Source organism: Lepus europaeus, chromosome 10 (genome assembly GCF_033115175.1).
Source record: "Lepus europaeus isolate LE1 chromosome 10, mLepTim1.pri, whole genome shotgun sequence".
Lineage (NCBI taxonomy): Eukaryota > Metazoa > Chordata > Mammalia > Lagomorpha > Leporidae > Lepus > Lepus europaeus.
In genome coordinates this window covers 58,412,764-58,427,868 of record NC_084836.1, presented here as the reverse complement: position 1 = coordinate 58,427,868, position 15,105 = coordinate 58,412,764, and the positions used below count along the sequence as shown (strand labels likewise).

Genomic DNA, 15,105 nt, shown 5'->3' with positions numbered 1-15,105 from the left:
GCGCTCTTCCTACCTACAGCTGCAGGAAGCACATCACACGTGCAGCAGAGCTTTTAGCCTGAGACTCCCACAGTGGGCTGGCTCATCTCTCCAGGCAGCCAGTTTACGCTGTATTCTCAGCTCCCACACCCATCGTGGTCCAAGCTGGACTTCACAGTAAACCAGCACCCACCGAGGAGGGAACTCTGAAGTTATCCTAGCAGACAGGAGCCTCGGGGATTCCTGCCTGTGACGCCATCTCTCTCAATCACTAGCAAGTGCTCCGTGTCCTGGGAACTGAGAGGGAGGAGTTCTGAGACCAACTGCAGAAGAGAAATAGAAATTCTCGAGTTTCTGGACGTGTACGGAACAGTGAGGATTTAGAGTGAGCACAGGGAGATGGATCAAACGCTGCTGCTCCCACTGTTGTTGTTTTTAGCAGCTGATGTTACCTCAGGGAGCAGCCTGTCAGACGGGGCCAAGTACCCCAGACAGCTGCCGTTGCGGGACCAGAAGCAACCTTCACTTCATGCTCTGGGGTGGAACAGGCGTTCTTCCAGAAAACCGACGAAAAGGATGGCAAGCCTTCTGCCCAGAGAGTCAGAGCCGCCCCATTCTCGCTTCCCTTTCTGCTCTCCCCGCCCCAGCCTGATCCTATTTGCCTTGAATTCCCACAGTGCTGCCCTGTCCTCTGCTGAGAAAGATAATCAGCTTTCCTCTCCCCTGCTGGTGAACTTGGCCATGATGCTGACACAGCCATCTCCTGTTATTGTAATTAGACACCGAACTAACACACACTGACAGCACACACTTTGATGTGTTTTGACTAAACTGCACAACGTAAGGGTGCTCCTAAGCAGATACACTTGGAAGGTCCACAAGTCTTGTCTGAAGCCAAAAACAATCTCTTCCCAGTGGGGAGTGAGACATGGGGGGAAGACATCCTGGCTATTGCCACGATACCCTGAGCCTCTCCCACCCAAGCATCTCACAAAAGGACGTGCACTTCCCACCCCATGCTAAGGTTGTCAGAGGCCCCTAGGAGCGAACCCCTTCTCAGGGAGGCCAGCTGCTGCCTCCTCTTCTTGCCTCATTCCTAGAGTGACTACACAGTTGGGAACCGCAAAGCAAAAGCCTGTGGAAGAGCTGTGTTTTCACCCATGGATGGCAATCAGGGTGATAGATACAGACCCCTTATGATCTTTCAAATCAAAGGAAAGAAAAACTTTGATTAATGATTCATGGTAATTAAATTCCAAATCTTTTTTAAAAAAGATTTACTTATTTATTCAAAAGTCCGGCGGGTGGGGGGGTGAGTATCTTCCACCCACTATTTCAGTCCTTAAATGGCTACAACAGCCTTGACTGGGCCAGGCCAAAGCCAGGAATTCCATGTAGGATTCCAACTTGAGGGGCAGGGGCCCAAGTACTTGGGCCATCTTTTGCTGCTTTGCCACGTTCATTATTAGGAAGCTGGATCAGAAGTGAAGCAGCCAGGTCTAGAACCGGCACTTGGATAAGGGATGCTGGCGGGGGCTTAACCCACTGCACCACAACCCGCTGCTGGTCCCAATTCCCAGAAAATTTGATCTGGTTAATCAAAAAACCTTCACTGGGAGGCAGGTGGCTGCTGGGAATAAAGTGTCTTCCTAAACAAGTTCAGCTTCTTTCCAAAGGGATAATCTTGTGAAAATGTTATTTGGAAACGCTAGCATTTGAGATTCCCTCCTGTTCCCCAAACAAGCAGGTGGAGGCCCAGGAACATCAGGAGGCCTGTCCACTGCTGTAGAGGATCAACTTCCCAGCTGCCCAACTGCGGCGCTATGCCTCTTCACACATCAGCTGCCCCAAAGCAACCTAAGTCCAGGAGGCGTTCCACACCTCACTCGTCAGTGAGCATGCCCGCCTCTACCTTACCGCACAGCCACCGCAGAGACCTCAAAACCCTCTTCAACAGAGAAATGTGTATTATTTATTTATTGTGACTTATGTCACTGAAAGTCATCACTCAAAACCCAACCCAACCCAACCTAGAGCCATACAAAGTATGGGGAAGGAAGACGAGAATAACTCCACCATAGCTCTGCATTTCCTCAGGCTCGTGTATCAGAGTGCAGAATCCTGTTCGACTGTACTGTTTCCCTTTATAACTTCTCACAAACATTGCTTCTCCACTCCAACATGTTGCTTTATATGTACATGGAACATGAAACTAATCTGTGTTTTCTTTCCTATCAGTAAGGTGCCAGTGTACACAGCTCAGGCAGACACGGGCCATCCCACTCTACCAATCCTAGGGAAGTCAGGAGAGGCGGAGCACACGGCTAGATGTGCAGGCCTTCAACAAGTTCATGGAAAACACATGAGATTAAAAAACCAGGCATAGATTTAAATTTTTTTTTTCATCAAGATAAACTTGTCTTTCAAATTTCATTCCAATGAATTTTTCAAAGTACCTTTATATTATTTTATGCACCAACATTTTGAAAGCAAGATTTTAGAAGGCCTACATTGATGTCTCTGGCTGAAATATTATTTGTGCTAATGGGATAAAATCATTCTCTACAAGGCTTAAGATTGCCTTAAAATCTTTATAGCAATGAATCACTATTTGCAGTAAAAGTTATTTCTTGGCTATCTAGCTACCCTGTTGCCACTCAGTGTAAGAAATGTCATAAAACATAAAGCCACACTTCTACTGAACTCTTCATAATGTAACTTTTGTTGCTAACAAATAAACCACTTCTGCCAAAATTTCTTTTTTGCTTGTGAGCTTCACATTACTGTACAGGAAATTTAAGGTTTTCTTCAATCTCCGAGGAACATGAAGGGGACACCATCCGTGAAAGAAGTCACGTGCAAACACACACCTTGACATTGCTAAATTTACAAGGGACACGTGTTCAAGAAAGGAGGGAATAGCTGAGCGTGCGTCTTCCAGCGGAAGCCCACACAACTTGATCCTGCCACCCTTCATCTGTCAAACCCACCTGCAGGTGAAATCAGATGCCTGCTCCATCTTGTTGCTTCTAACAGTATTGGATCGTTTTCCCATCCTCACCTTTCCTGCCCTCTCTGAGGCTCATGGCATAGTTACCTTCCCTCTCTACTGCTCCCTTCTGTTGGAGCTTCTAGAACCCCACTGTCATCAGGTTTCTTTCCTGCACTTTTATCCTCTGGCTTTTATACTCTTTCTGGGTAATCAAAGCCACAGGCATAGTCTCAAGTATAATTTTTGCACTTGTAAATCCTGAACCCTAATCCTTCCTAGACTGGCTCCTGAACTCCAAACCCTTATTTTTAACATCCTGCAAGGCACTTTTACCTGGAGAAGTACAATCAGTATACTCAAAGCTCCAGGCACCGCCTCTGCCCATTCCCTCACCTTGCAACCTGTACCTACTCCTGTACCTACAAGTGGTCCACTTGTTGACAACCAGCACCCACAGTTGAACTCCCCCCCACCCCAAGCAGCTGGTCACATGGTCACCTCTACTGTATCTGTCACATCATCTCTCCTGAGTTTGTCCCTTGTGCCAATCACTTCTTTGTTTTAAGTCCTCATCACTTCCCACCTGGATTTCTGACAGAGCCTCCTCACTTCCCTTGGGGTCTCCAGGTTGGGACACTCAGCCTTCCAAAGGTAGCCTCCATGCTGCCACCACTGTCATGATTCATCTTTCCCTTGTTCAAAATCTGGTTACAACCCCAGCTGATCATGGCATCTGATGGCCCATGTGTGTGACACCTGTTTGCAGGCTCAGCATAGTGGCATAGAGGGTTGAGCCACCACTTGCAATGTATCATCCCATCGTGGAGTGTTGCTTTGAGTCCTCGGTACTCTGCTTCTGATCCAGGTCCCCGCTAATACACCTGGAAAGGCAGCAGTAGTTGGTCCTAGTAGTTGGGTCCCTGCCCCCCGTGTGGGAGACTTGGATGGCTTTCCTGGCACCTGGCCCAGTCCCGGTGATTGTGGCCATGGGGGGAGCGAACCAGTGGATGAAGACCTCTGTTTCTCTCTGTTGCTCTACATTTTAAATAAATAAATCAATAAACTTTTTATAAAGGAGGGCGGGGGCCAGCGCCGTGGTTCACTTGGTTATTCTTCCGCCTGCGGCGCTGGCGCTGGCGCCCCATATGGGTGCTGGTTTTAATCCCTGCTGCTCCTCTTCCAGTCCAGCTCTCTGCTGTGGCCCGGGAAGGCAGTGGAGGATGGCCCAGGTGCTTGGGCACTGCACCTGCATGGGAGACCAGGAGGAAGCACCTGGCTCCTGGCTTCAGATTTGGGGGGTGAACCAACGGAAGGAAGACCTTTCTCTCTAACTCTGCCTGTCAAAAAAAAAAAAAAAAAAAAAAAAAAAAAACCCAGCTCAACAGTCACTTTCTCTAGAGTAACTTCCCTAATCTGATCTATCCCCTTCCTCCTTGTTTCTCCTCAGAGTTCAGTTCTATACATACCCCTCTTCCACTGTATTTCTCTGGAGACTCACTCCGTGGTCATGCACTGCCTACTCACTCTTTCTCCCTCCTGGACTTGTCTCTAAGAAGTCAGGAGCTGTAGTAAACCCCTTGCCTTATCCCCAGGGCTTGGCACATGCAGACTCGGTGCTCAGTTACGTTGTTTGGGTGGAGGAACAGATCCATGGGGGAAGGGCCGGAGTCTTGCCTTGCTTGTCTCCTGCAGGTGTTTTTGGGCCCCAGACCCCACACTCACTACCCTTTCCTAAGCACTGCCAACATTTGAGTGTCAGCAGCAAGGAGAGGCCTTCTAGATGGGAATAAATCACTGGTCCTTTTAAGCCAGTGTATCCAGAGTTCTCTGTTGTAAGCTGTTCGTGCAAAATAGAAGCCCAAGTCTTGGCAGGGGCCTTCAAGGTCCTGCCAGATCGCCTCACTCAACTCCTATGACTGTTCTGACATTTTCTGCAGTGCAGGTGTTCCTGGATCTCCGCTCCAGCCACAAGGGCCTCCTTACTGACGGCTGAGAACACTGCGCTCAGAGTCTTTCCAATTGCCCAGAACGCTGAAGTCTTCTACTTCCACATGGTTGCACTTTCAGGGTCTTCACCTAAAAGTCATCTGTTCAGCGATGCTTAGCTCATCGTTTGTTTGTTTGCTTTTTTAAGACGTATTTATTTATTTGAAAGTCAGAGACAGAGACAAAATCAGACAGAGAGATCTTCCATCTGCTGATTCATTCCCTAGATGGCCACAATGGCCTAAGCAGAGCCATACCGAAGACAGGAGCCAGGAGATTCATCTGGGTCACCCAAGTGAGTGGCAGGGCTCCAAGTACTTGAACCATTCCCTGCTGCTCCTCTAGGCCATTAACAAGGAGCCAAATTGAAAGTGAAGCAGCTGGGACATGAACTGGTGCCCATAAGGGATGCCAGTGTCACATGGTGCTGCACCATGCCAGTCCCTAGATTATAGTTCTAAGGCTTTAAAAAAGCAGCACAGGGGCCAGTGTTGTGGTGCAGTGGGCTAAGCTGCCATTTTCGCCTACATCCTGTACTGGAGTGCTTCTTTGAATCTCATTGTTCTGCTTCTGATCCAGCTCCCTGCCAATGTGCCTGGGAAAGCTGTGGAAGATAGCCCAAGCACTTGAGTCCCTGTCACCCATGTGCGAGATTGGATTGAGTTCTGGGCTCCTGGCTTCAGCCTGCTCCAGTCCCAGCTGTTTGGTCATTTGGGGAGTGACCCAGTGGATGGAGCTCTCTTTCTGTCGCTCCATCTCTATATCACTCTGCCTTTCAGATAAATAAATACCATGCTATTTTTCCTTTTAAAAAGCAGAACAAACAACACAACCCATAAAACAAACATTTTGATTTAAACATGGGCAGCGGACTTAAGTAGATATTTTTCTAAAGAAGGTATACAAAAGGCCAATAAGCACATGAAAAAATGTTCAACATCATTAATCACCAAGGAAATGCAAACCAAAACTACACTGAGATGTCACCTCCCACTCTTAACAATGAATATTATTTGAAAAATAGAAAAGAGCAAATGTTGACGAGGATGTGGAGAAACTGGAATTTGAGCACTGTTGGTGGGAATGTAAAATGGTGCAGCTACTACAGAGAACAATACAGAAGTTCCTCAAGAAATTAAATAGAACTCCCATATTATCCAATACTTCTAATTCTAGGATATGTATATATGTATATGTATATATATATATATATATATATATATATATATATGTAACAGAACTGGAAGTAGGAACTCAGATACTTGTATACCCATGTTCGTAAGAGCATTGTTCATAATAGACAAAAGGCGAATGCAACTCAAGTGTCTGTTTAGAGATGAATGGATAAACTGTGGGATGTACACTCATGAGTATTACAAAGGAAGGGGACCCTGACACACGCTACAACATGGCTGACCTGTCAGGACATCATGCTAAATGAAATAAGCTAGGCACAAAAAGACAAACATCGCATGATCTACTTATATGAATGGCCAAGTTCTTAGAGACAAAATATAAAACAGTGACCTAGCAGCTAAAGCTGCCGCCTGCAGCACCAGCATCCCATATGGGTGCTGGTTCAAGTCCTGGCTGCTCCACTTCCGACCCAGCTCTCTTCTATGGCCTGGGAAAGCAGGAGAAGATGGCCCAAGTCCTTGGGCCCCTGAACCCACGTGGGAAACCTGAAAGAAGCTCCTGGCTCCTGACTGGCCCAGCTCCAGCTGTTGCGGCCATTTGGGGAGTGAACCAGTAGATGGAAGACTTGTCTCTCTGCCTCTCCTTCTGTGTGTAACTCTTTCAAATAAATAAATAAATCTTTAAAAATACATAAAAATAAAACAGTGGTTGTCCAAGGCTGAAGGGAGCTAAGAGTGAGAAGTTAGCATTTAAGGAACATACTGTTTGAGCTTGGAGAGATGAAAAAGTTCTAGAAACAGATAATGGTGATGGTTGTACAACTACACAAATGTATGTAATGCCCCTGAACTGTATACCTAAAAATGGTTAAAATGGTAAAATTTTAGGCCATGTATAGTTTGCTACAATTTTGAAAAGAATACACACAGCTCTTGCCTTAAGCTCTGCTAATCAGCCTAATGCATCACACGGAAGGGAAGCTTCTGGAACTGAGGCAGGAAGTGGGCGGCCAGCTCACCTGTGCTCTGCACCTTCCTGCTGCCTCCTGAAACCTTGATCCCGAGACCCAGAAGCATCGCAGGGGAGGGTCAGGCTCCGTCCTAAGTGCTCATGTACTGGTTCACCGCTCTTAAGGACAGGGAAGTTAAAAGAATTGCCCTCTCCCCTCTCCCCCCGCTCCATTTCTAGGAGCTCTAAGGGGTAACTTTTTGCTAAGGCATAAAGAAAAAAATGCCATCATTGCTGGCCTCGTGCCAAAAGTCCACACATTGACGTAGCTTTACAGAAATTACTTCACGTCCCTGTGGCAGGGGAGAAACCTCAAGGGGAAAAGCAACATTAAGTCACTGGCACCCACATTCAATTACCATCAGTGCCTCACATGTTCTGAGCCCTTTACCCTAATAACTCAATCTGCCACACAATCCTGTCAAGTAGGTATGAAAGGAACTGTGTGGTCTCTGATTCACAGTGAATAAATACACAAAATTCCGTGGACATAACACAGAGTGACCAAAGCGAGATGACTTCAGGGTAACACGCATTAACATTTATTAATTATGTATTAGTGAAGACATTGGCTCAGAATTTTCCATAGGCTACTGGGTTTTCTGTTTCCAGCCAGCCTCTGACTACCTTTTGGTAGTTGCTTCTGTTAATCCTTTTTGTGGAAGAGAAAAGTGAGGCTGAAAGAAAATCCCCCAATTAAATAGCTAAGAGGTAGCAGACTGTTGCACTTACATTCTTACATTTTTTTTTTAGTCAGAGAGAGAGATGGAGAGAGTTCTCATCCACCAGTTCACTCCCCAAATGTCTACAAAGGCCAGGGCTGGGACTGAAGCCAGCAGCTCCTAGGTCTCTCACATGAGAGGCAGGGGTCCAACTATTTGAGTCATGCCCTGCAGGCTCCCAGGGTGCACATGAGCAGGAAGCTGGAGTGAGGAGCCAGAGCTGGGACTCCAACTCAGGCCCTCGGATATGGGACACCAAGGTCTTAACCACTAGGCCAGACACCCGCCCATGCGCTATCATTCTACATTGCCCATCCAGGTCCTATTCCCTGTCCCTCTGGGATGCTAGAGCAACAACGGTCCCTTCAGCCTTGATAGTAAGTCAAATGGTTGAGCCTCATGGGTCACTCTGTTTTCTAACTCTAAACTGGCTTAGCAGTAACAAAACAAATCAGCACTGTTAGTCTTTTCTGACCATAAATGCGACAAGATACCATTTCATGGGCTGAGAAGATAATCCTAAATCTTTTACAATCTTATAAAAACTTTTAGACAAAATATTCTCAAGAGCCTGAGACTAACTCGCTGCATTTGCATCGTTCCATTCCCTGTCTCCTGATTTTCCTGGCGAACGCCTCTCCGCAGGACTCAGTGACCTGATGGGCCCAGTGTCTACCACTCCTTCTCCTGCCCAGTGGCTCCTTCAGAACTGCCGAGGATAGGTTTGCTTTACAGTCCCGAAACTGGAGAGAGGAGGCACGCTTTGTGCTTTGTCAACAGGGCATGCAGTCTGCGGGGCCACCTACGGGTTGCAAGGGCTTTGGGCCCACTGGAACAAAGATGAATCTAGAAGAGCATCAGGCCCCTAGGCGCCTACTGACCAACTCTGCTGGACAGGCAAAGGGAAGAAGGGGGTCAAGCCATAGCAGGGCTCCAGGCCAACGGTTATTTCCACCCATTCACAGGGGCTCCTGGATATTGCCTTCACAAAGACCTAGATGTGGTTTCTGTGAAGCCAACTAACACTGCACCTGTCAATGCTTACACCACCTACACATGGCGTGGGTGCTCTAACTACCTCAAGTGTTAAAAATGCAAGCACCAGGGCCGGCGCTGTGGTGTAGCAGGTAAAGCCGCTCCCTGCAGGGCTGGCATACCGTATGGGCGCCGGATCGAGTCCCAGCTGCTCCACTTCTGATCCAGCTCTCTGCTGTGGCCTGGAAAAGCAGTAGAAGATAGCCCAAATCCTTGGGCCCCTGCACCCATGTGGGAGACCCAGAAGAAGCTCCTGGCTCCTGGCTTCGGATCAGCACAGCTCCGGCCATTGTGGCCATCTGGGGAGTGAACCAGCGGATGCAAAGACCTCTCTCACTGCCTCTGCCTCTCTGTAACTTGCCTTTCAAATAAACAAATCTTTAAAAAAAAAATGCAAGCAGCAACTCATTGTCCAGGGGTCACCTCCAGCGTGGAATGTGTGAAACTGAAGACCCACTCCCCACCCCCCCCAACCCTGGGAACACGGCTTCTCTCAGCTTCATTCCTGCCCGGGGCTAAGGCCGAACGCCTTCCAGTGGACCCAGGCGTGTGTACTGCTCCCCGCCGGGGGAACCAGGGATGCAGTGGGTCTTACCGAGTTCTCCTTTAGCTGCAGCCCTTCCCCGTTGGGAAGAGAGGATCGCCTCTTGGAGTTCCGGTTTGGGGTTGAGGTCACGGCCCCTGCTTTCTTCTTCACGGTGAGCACTTCGCAGCTGGCTTGGTCTTCGTTGTGTGTGCTCTTCCCGGCATTGATGACCCTGCAGAGAGCCAAGGCAGCGGGTCAGACAGAGCCAGGTCCAGAACGCGAGCTCTCAGTCCTGTCCTGGGGGCCGCGCAGTGGACTCCACAGCCTGCACGACACCAACACCCTACTGCACCCTGAGGATCAGAGAACCCTGGTGTTTTACGTTCCTGGATTTTCAAAAAGTGGAATTCTATTAGCACCCGTTAAAACACTCACTACATACGTTGATCTGCACTCATTCGCCTCCACAGCTGTCTGGGAGAGGTGATCAACCCCACTGACCCACGTGAGTCAAAACACATGAGGCAATCACCCTCTTGGTTTAATTGGTGCCTGGGCATTTGGGCAATCAAAATGAAGACAGATAGGCTGGCTCGGGGAATTGTGGTTCCTTTGTCCAAGTGCAAAACTATCATTGATCTTATCAAAATACACAGCAGTAACCTAGAGCATCCTGCAAAGTCCGAGAACTGTGTTTCACGATGCCTTCCTTTTTTTACTTGACATGCAGGAAAGTGGATCAAAACTGCATTCTTTTTAAAAAACTTACTGAATTATTTGAGAGACAGAAGGTGATCTCCCATCTATTGGTTCACCGCTCAAATGTCCTCAATAGCTATGTATCAGCCAGGAGCCGGGAACTCAAGCCAGGTCTCCCACACGTGTGGCAGGGACCCAAGTACGTGTAGCACTGCTATCCCTCAGGGTCTGCGTCAGTAGGCAAACTGCAGTCGGGAGCCCAGCTGGGTATTGAACCCAGGTACTCAGGTATGGGGGTTAAATTCCTGCTTAAATTCCTGCCCTCAAGGCTTTACTCTTTAAAGCATCTTGAACCCTTTACCTTTTTCCATACAGAGTAATAGTCACCACACGCTATCCTCACACTGGGCTACGAGGCACTGTGATTTGGACAAGACAGCTAATAGTGAATGACATCAGAGCCTGTTGATCAAAATGTCAAGTATAGGAGTGTCTCGGAAAAACAAGCCGCACGACTCATGCACCTTGTTTCAGGTGCCTGCGAACGCATATCCTGGGTTTCAGCACCATTTTCTTACTAAGTAACTAAGCAGCTGCTAAACTGGATTTCCTGGCAGAGAGCTCTCCTTGATTTGCCTTTGGCTGTGTTTGTTGCCAAAAACTTCAACAGGGTCCACAGTAGCTGACAGAGTCAGAGTAGAGTTCAAAGAACTCAAGAGGTGAGAAGAGAAAAGATGGCTTTTTTTCCTCAGGTAAATTACAAAGGAATTCACTCTGCAAGTGTGCTTTGTACACTGCTCTATGAACCTGGCTGCAAATCCTAACAGTTAAATGAAAGATTATCAAGTTCAAATGACTTTTTAAAAACAAGTTTAAATTCTGCAATGGTTATAGACCCAGAGTAAGTTGCAGAAAGAGTAGAGCCCTGTGTGCCCTTCACTCAATGTGCATAACAATAACATATTATATAATCAAAGTACAGGGTCAAAATCAAGAAATTAACATCAACATGGTACTGGCACCCACATTACAGACATTATTAAGATTTTACAACCAATAGCTTGTGATACTGAAAATTGTCCAAATCCCCATAAACCAACATGAACGTACATGTCATAACCAAGTAACAGAGAGAAAGCAAATTGAAAAGTGAACGCCAAGATCCAGGGGAGCATGCTTCAGGCAATCTCTGCCAAGCCCTGGGATTTTTATGGAGGTGTCTCAGATGTTTAAACAATTTGCTTACAATTTATACTTTTCACGTGAATAAGCATTTCTTAAAAAATTCAGTAATTTAAGGTTCACTCCCATCCAGCCATGTGAAAAAATTCACTAGTCTACATATTTTGGGCAGTATGGGGCACGATAAGCCTTCAATTGACCAGTATCATTTGATGGCAAGGAGAACTATTAAAAAATTAAATTAGCATTTGCAATTGCTTATCTACATGCTGTAAGAAAAAGACCCACCAGTCTTCTGTAATCGCCCATATCTCAAACTCCTGCATCAAAATTGTTCTTCTTAGGTTTATGGTAAACGTCAACGTAGGCACATTTTTTGTAAAGTTATTATAATTTTATTGCTTTTTGTTAAGCTTTAAGACTTATTTATTTATTTGAAAGTCAGAGTCACACAGAGAGAGGAGAGGCAGAGAGAGAGAGAGGTCTTCCATCCTCTGGGTCACTCCCCAATTGGCTGCAACAGCTGGAGCTGTGCCGATTTGAAGCCAGGAGCCAGGAGCTTCCTCTGGGTCTCCTGCGTGGGTGCAGGGGCCAAAGGACTTGGGCCATCCTCCACTGCCTTCCCAGGCCATAGCAGAGAGCTGGATCGGAAGAGGAGCAGCCGGGACTAGAACCGGCGCCCATATGGGATACCGGCACTTTAGGCCAGGACGTTAACCTGCTGTGCCGCAGCGCTGGCCCCTAAGCTTTCTTTTTAAAAGGAGATGGCGTGCATAGGCAGGTGGGAGTCTGTGCCGGTCTCTGTGAGGTCAGATTGGCCTCCAGTGCCTGTCACCAGCTGGCAAGGGCTAAGGGGTGGCCAACGGAGGCTTTCATATCTGTTCTCTTGCTCCGCCTTTGCCCTCTCCTGTAAAGCCACTTTGGTATGACTGGAGAATAAGATGCGGTTCTTGAGGTAACCAGGAGGCCACTACCTGCATGAAGGATTAACACCACCAGGCTTACTGCCCCAGCAGGTAACACAGCCCAATTTCACAGCTGCAGTGTAGAATTAGGCCTACCTTGGCCCCCAATGCAACATCTTCCTGGTACACAAGGGGACATCAGTCTGGGGCAGGCCAAGCTGGACTGGGATAGCAAACACAGAATAAGCAGATTTGGCAAGGTTTGGCCCGGCCCGAGAGAGGTGGGAGTTGTATCCCTGCTTCTCTGGCTCCTGCAGGAGTTAGGAAAGGCCCAGCGAAAGCAGAAGGTTGGGTCCCTCATAGGTTCCTGTCCCTAGAGATGCTCACGCTTAACCTAGGCCACATCGCCAGGGATTGCACTCCAGCGTGGACCAAACTTCAGCAAGAGGTCCAAGGAATCTTATTTTAGGCTGAGAAACCTGGGGCCCTGGAAGACTGCAGCTTGCCCGAGGTGACAGAGCTAAATACAGCCGAGCTGTGAACACACCTCTCCGAGTTGGAGCTCTTTCTGCTTCAGTTCTCAGCCTGTTGCATTGTCCTATCGTGCAGCTATTCTTGTCGGCACTTGGTTCAGAAGTGTGCACTTCAATGACTCACCAGAGCTAGAGAACCAAGAAAGACAATGCCTGTGACCCCATTCACTGTTCCATGTTGAATACGGCTTGTGACTGAGACTAATGAGATATCAGCAAGTCAGAAACGTCAGTCTAGTGGGAACACAGCACCACCACCTCCGTAAGCCGGTCTGGGAAGACATCTGATTATTATCCATGTGATAAAGGCTAATTTAAATATTATTTAAATATCAAAGTTATTACTTTTTTCATTTTAATTAAAGGATTAAAAAAAAAAAAAGAGGGGCCAGTGCTGTGGTGCAGTGGGTTAAAGCCCTGGCCTGCATGTCAGCATCCTACATGGGCACCAGTTCAAATCTGGCTGCTTTACTTCCGTTGAGGCTCTCTGCTATGGCCTGGGAAGGCAGCAGAAGATGGCCAAAGTCCTTGGACCCCTGCACCCATGTGGGAGACTGGGAAGAAACTCCTGGCTCCTGGCTTTGGATCGGCCCAGCTCTGGCCATTGCAGCCATCTGGGGAGTGCATTAGTGGATGGACAACTTCTCTCTGCCTCTCAAATAAATAAATAGACAAATAAATAAAAGTTTGGCCAGAGAGGGCATTTGGCCTAGGTGTTAAGAAGCCTGCAACCCACATTGAGCCTGGATTCAATTCCTGGCTTCAGCTCTCAAACCCAGCTTCCTGCTAATGTGGACCTTGGGAGGCAATGGTGATAGCTCAAGTTACTGGGTCCCTGACACCCATGTGGAAGACCTGGACTGGGTTCCTGGCTCTTGGCTTTGGCCTGGCTCAGTCCCAGTCATTGCTCACATTTGGGGAGTGAACCAGTAGATGGGAATGTTCTCTTAATTTCTCTCTCTAATTAAGAGAACATCAGCCACCATCAACTTAAACATTTTCTTTTGTTCTTCGAAAATGAATGGCTTGCTTACTAAGTCATGGATTTCCCTAATGTAAACACTTGTATCAGGAACTACACTCCCTTCCTGTCCTATGCTCTAGGGCAGTAAGCACTACCTTGAAAGCAGGAGCTACAATTCTTTGTCTAATATTTACCCATGCTACTCATTTTGAAGACTTAGGCTTCCAAAGGTGATGGACCATGGATCATCACACCTTTGTTAACATTGTTTTCTGACAACATTTTCCTTGAAATTAAGTTTGAGATAATAAAGGTCCATGAGAGTTTCACAGGCATGGAAAGCCATGACATGGTGGCAAAAAACAATCTAAATGAAAGATCCTGGTAAACAAGACCCCAGCAGAAGGAACAGGCCATCAACGAGAGAGGCACCTTTCTCTGAAGGGAGGAAGGAACCTCCAGTGTGATACGGCCTTGACTAAACAAGTTCAGAGTCGGTGAACTCAAGGGACTTCCATAGCCTAGACAGCTCATAGCAAGAGTCTCGGGTGATTGCTGACGTCATAAATAAGAGTGCCAATTGTTAAATCAACAACGGGAGTCACTGGGTACATGCTCCCCACGTAGGATCTCTGTCCTTAATGTGTTTTACTATGAAACGTAAAAACACTACTAGTCGAACAGTACCCTATACTTTGGGCGGTTGTGTGAGTGCAGCCTGTTGAAATCCTTGCTTAGTATATACTAAGTTGATCTTCAGTATATGAAGGTAATTGAAAATGAAACTCGATAAGGGGTGGGATGGGAGAGGGAAAGGGAGAGGGGAGGGCTACGGGAGGGAGGAAAGTTGCGGGGGAAAGCCACAACAATACAAAAGTTGTACTTTGTAAATTCACATTTATGAAATAAAAAATAAAAAAAAAAATAAGTGATTATAAGAGCATTTCCCCAGACAGTAGCTCCTGGTGGGTACTCAACAAATGTCTGTTGAGTGAACAAAGCAATCAGAACAGAAATCAACTCTGGTACTTCCGTGGAGTGGAGAGTAGCATCTTTACTGAGTACCTTCTATGTGCCAGGGACTGCTGTTAGCATTTTGTATTTAGTAATGAACTCATTCAATCCTCTTGTCAACTCAATAGTAGCTACCGTGGTTAGTGATTTTCTAACACTAAGTCACAGCTACTGAGTGGCATACTTTAGTTGAGTCTTAATTTTGTCAAATCTCAGTTCCTTAGTGAACTTTTTAAATTCCAAGAGTTGCTAAAATACATGTGTTAGGGAAGACAATTTTAGTTCTCCAAATAACTGGACAGTTTTAAAAATTAGGATTAAAATTCAGATAAGTAAGTCTGTAGATGAAAGAGAGGGTTAGCTACCATCTCTTCAACATGAAAAGCTCACATCTAGTCTTTTCAACTCTTAGAAAAACATGGC

The 15,105-nt window shown here is 46.9% G+C and overlaps 1 protein-coding gene across 1 annotated transcript in view; it reads right to left on the bottom strand.

The window, feature by feature from the left end:
- The window catches only part of PPM1H (protein phosphatase, Mg2+/Mn2+ dependent 1H), a 296,864-nt gene that overhangs the window by 173,809 nt on the left and 107,950 nt on the right, over positions 1-15,105 (bottom strand). The window contains exon 2 of the mRNA XM_062203311.1: positions 9,455-9,617. Within this exon, the coding sequence (XP_062059295.1) occupies positions 9,455-9,617 (163 nt within the window). The remainder of the gene's footprint in view (positions 1-9,454; positions 9,618-15,105) is intronic.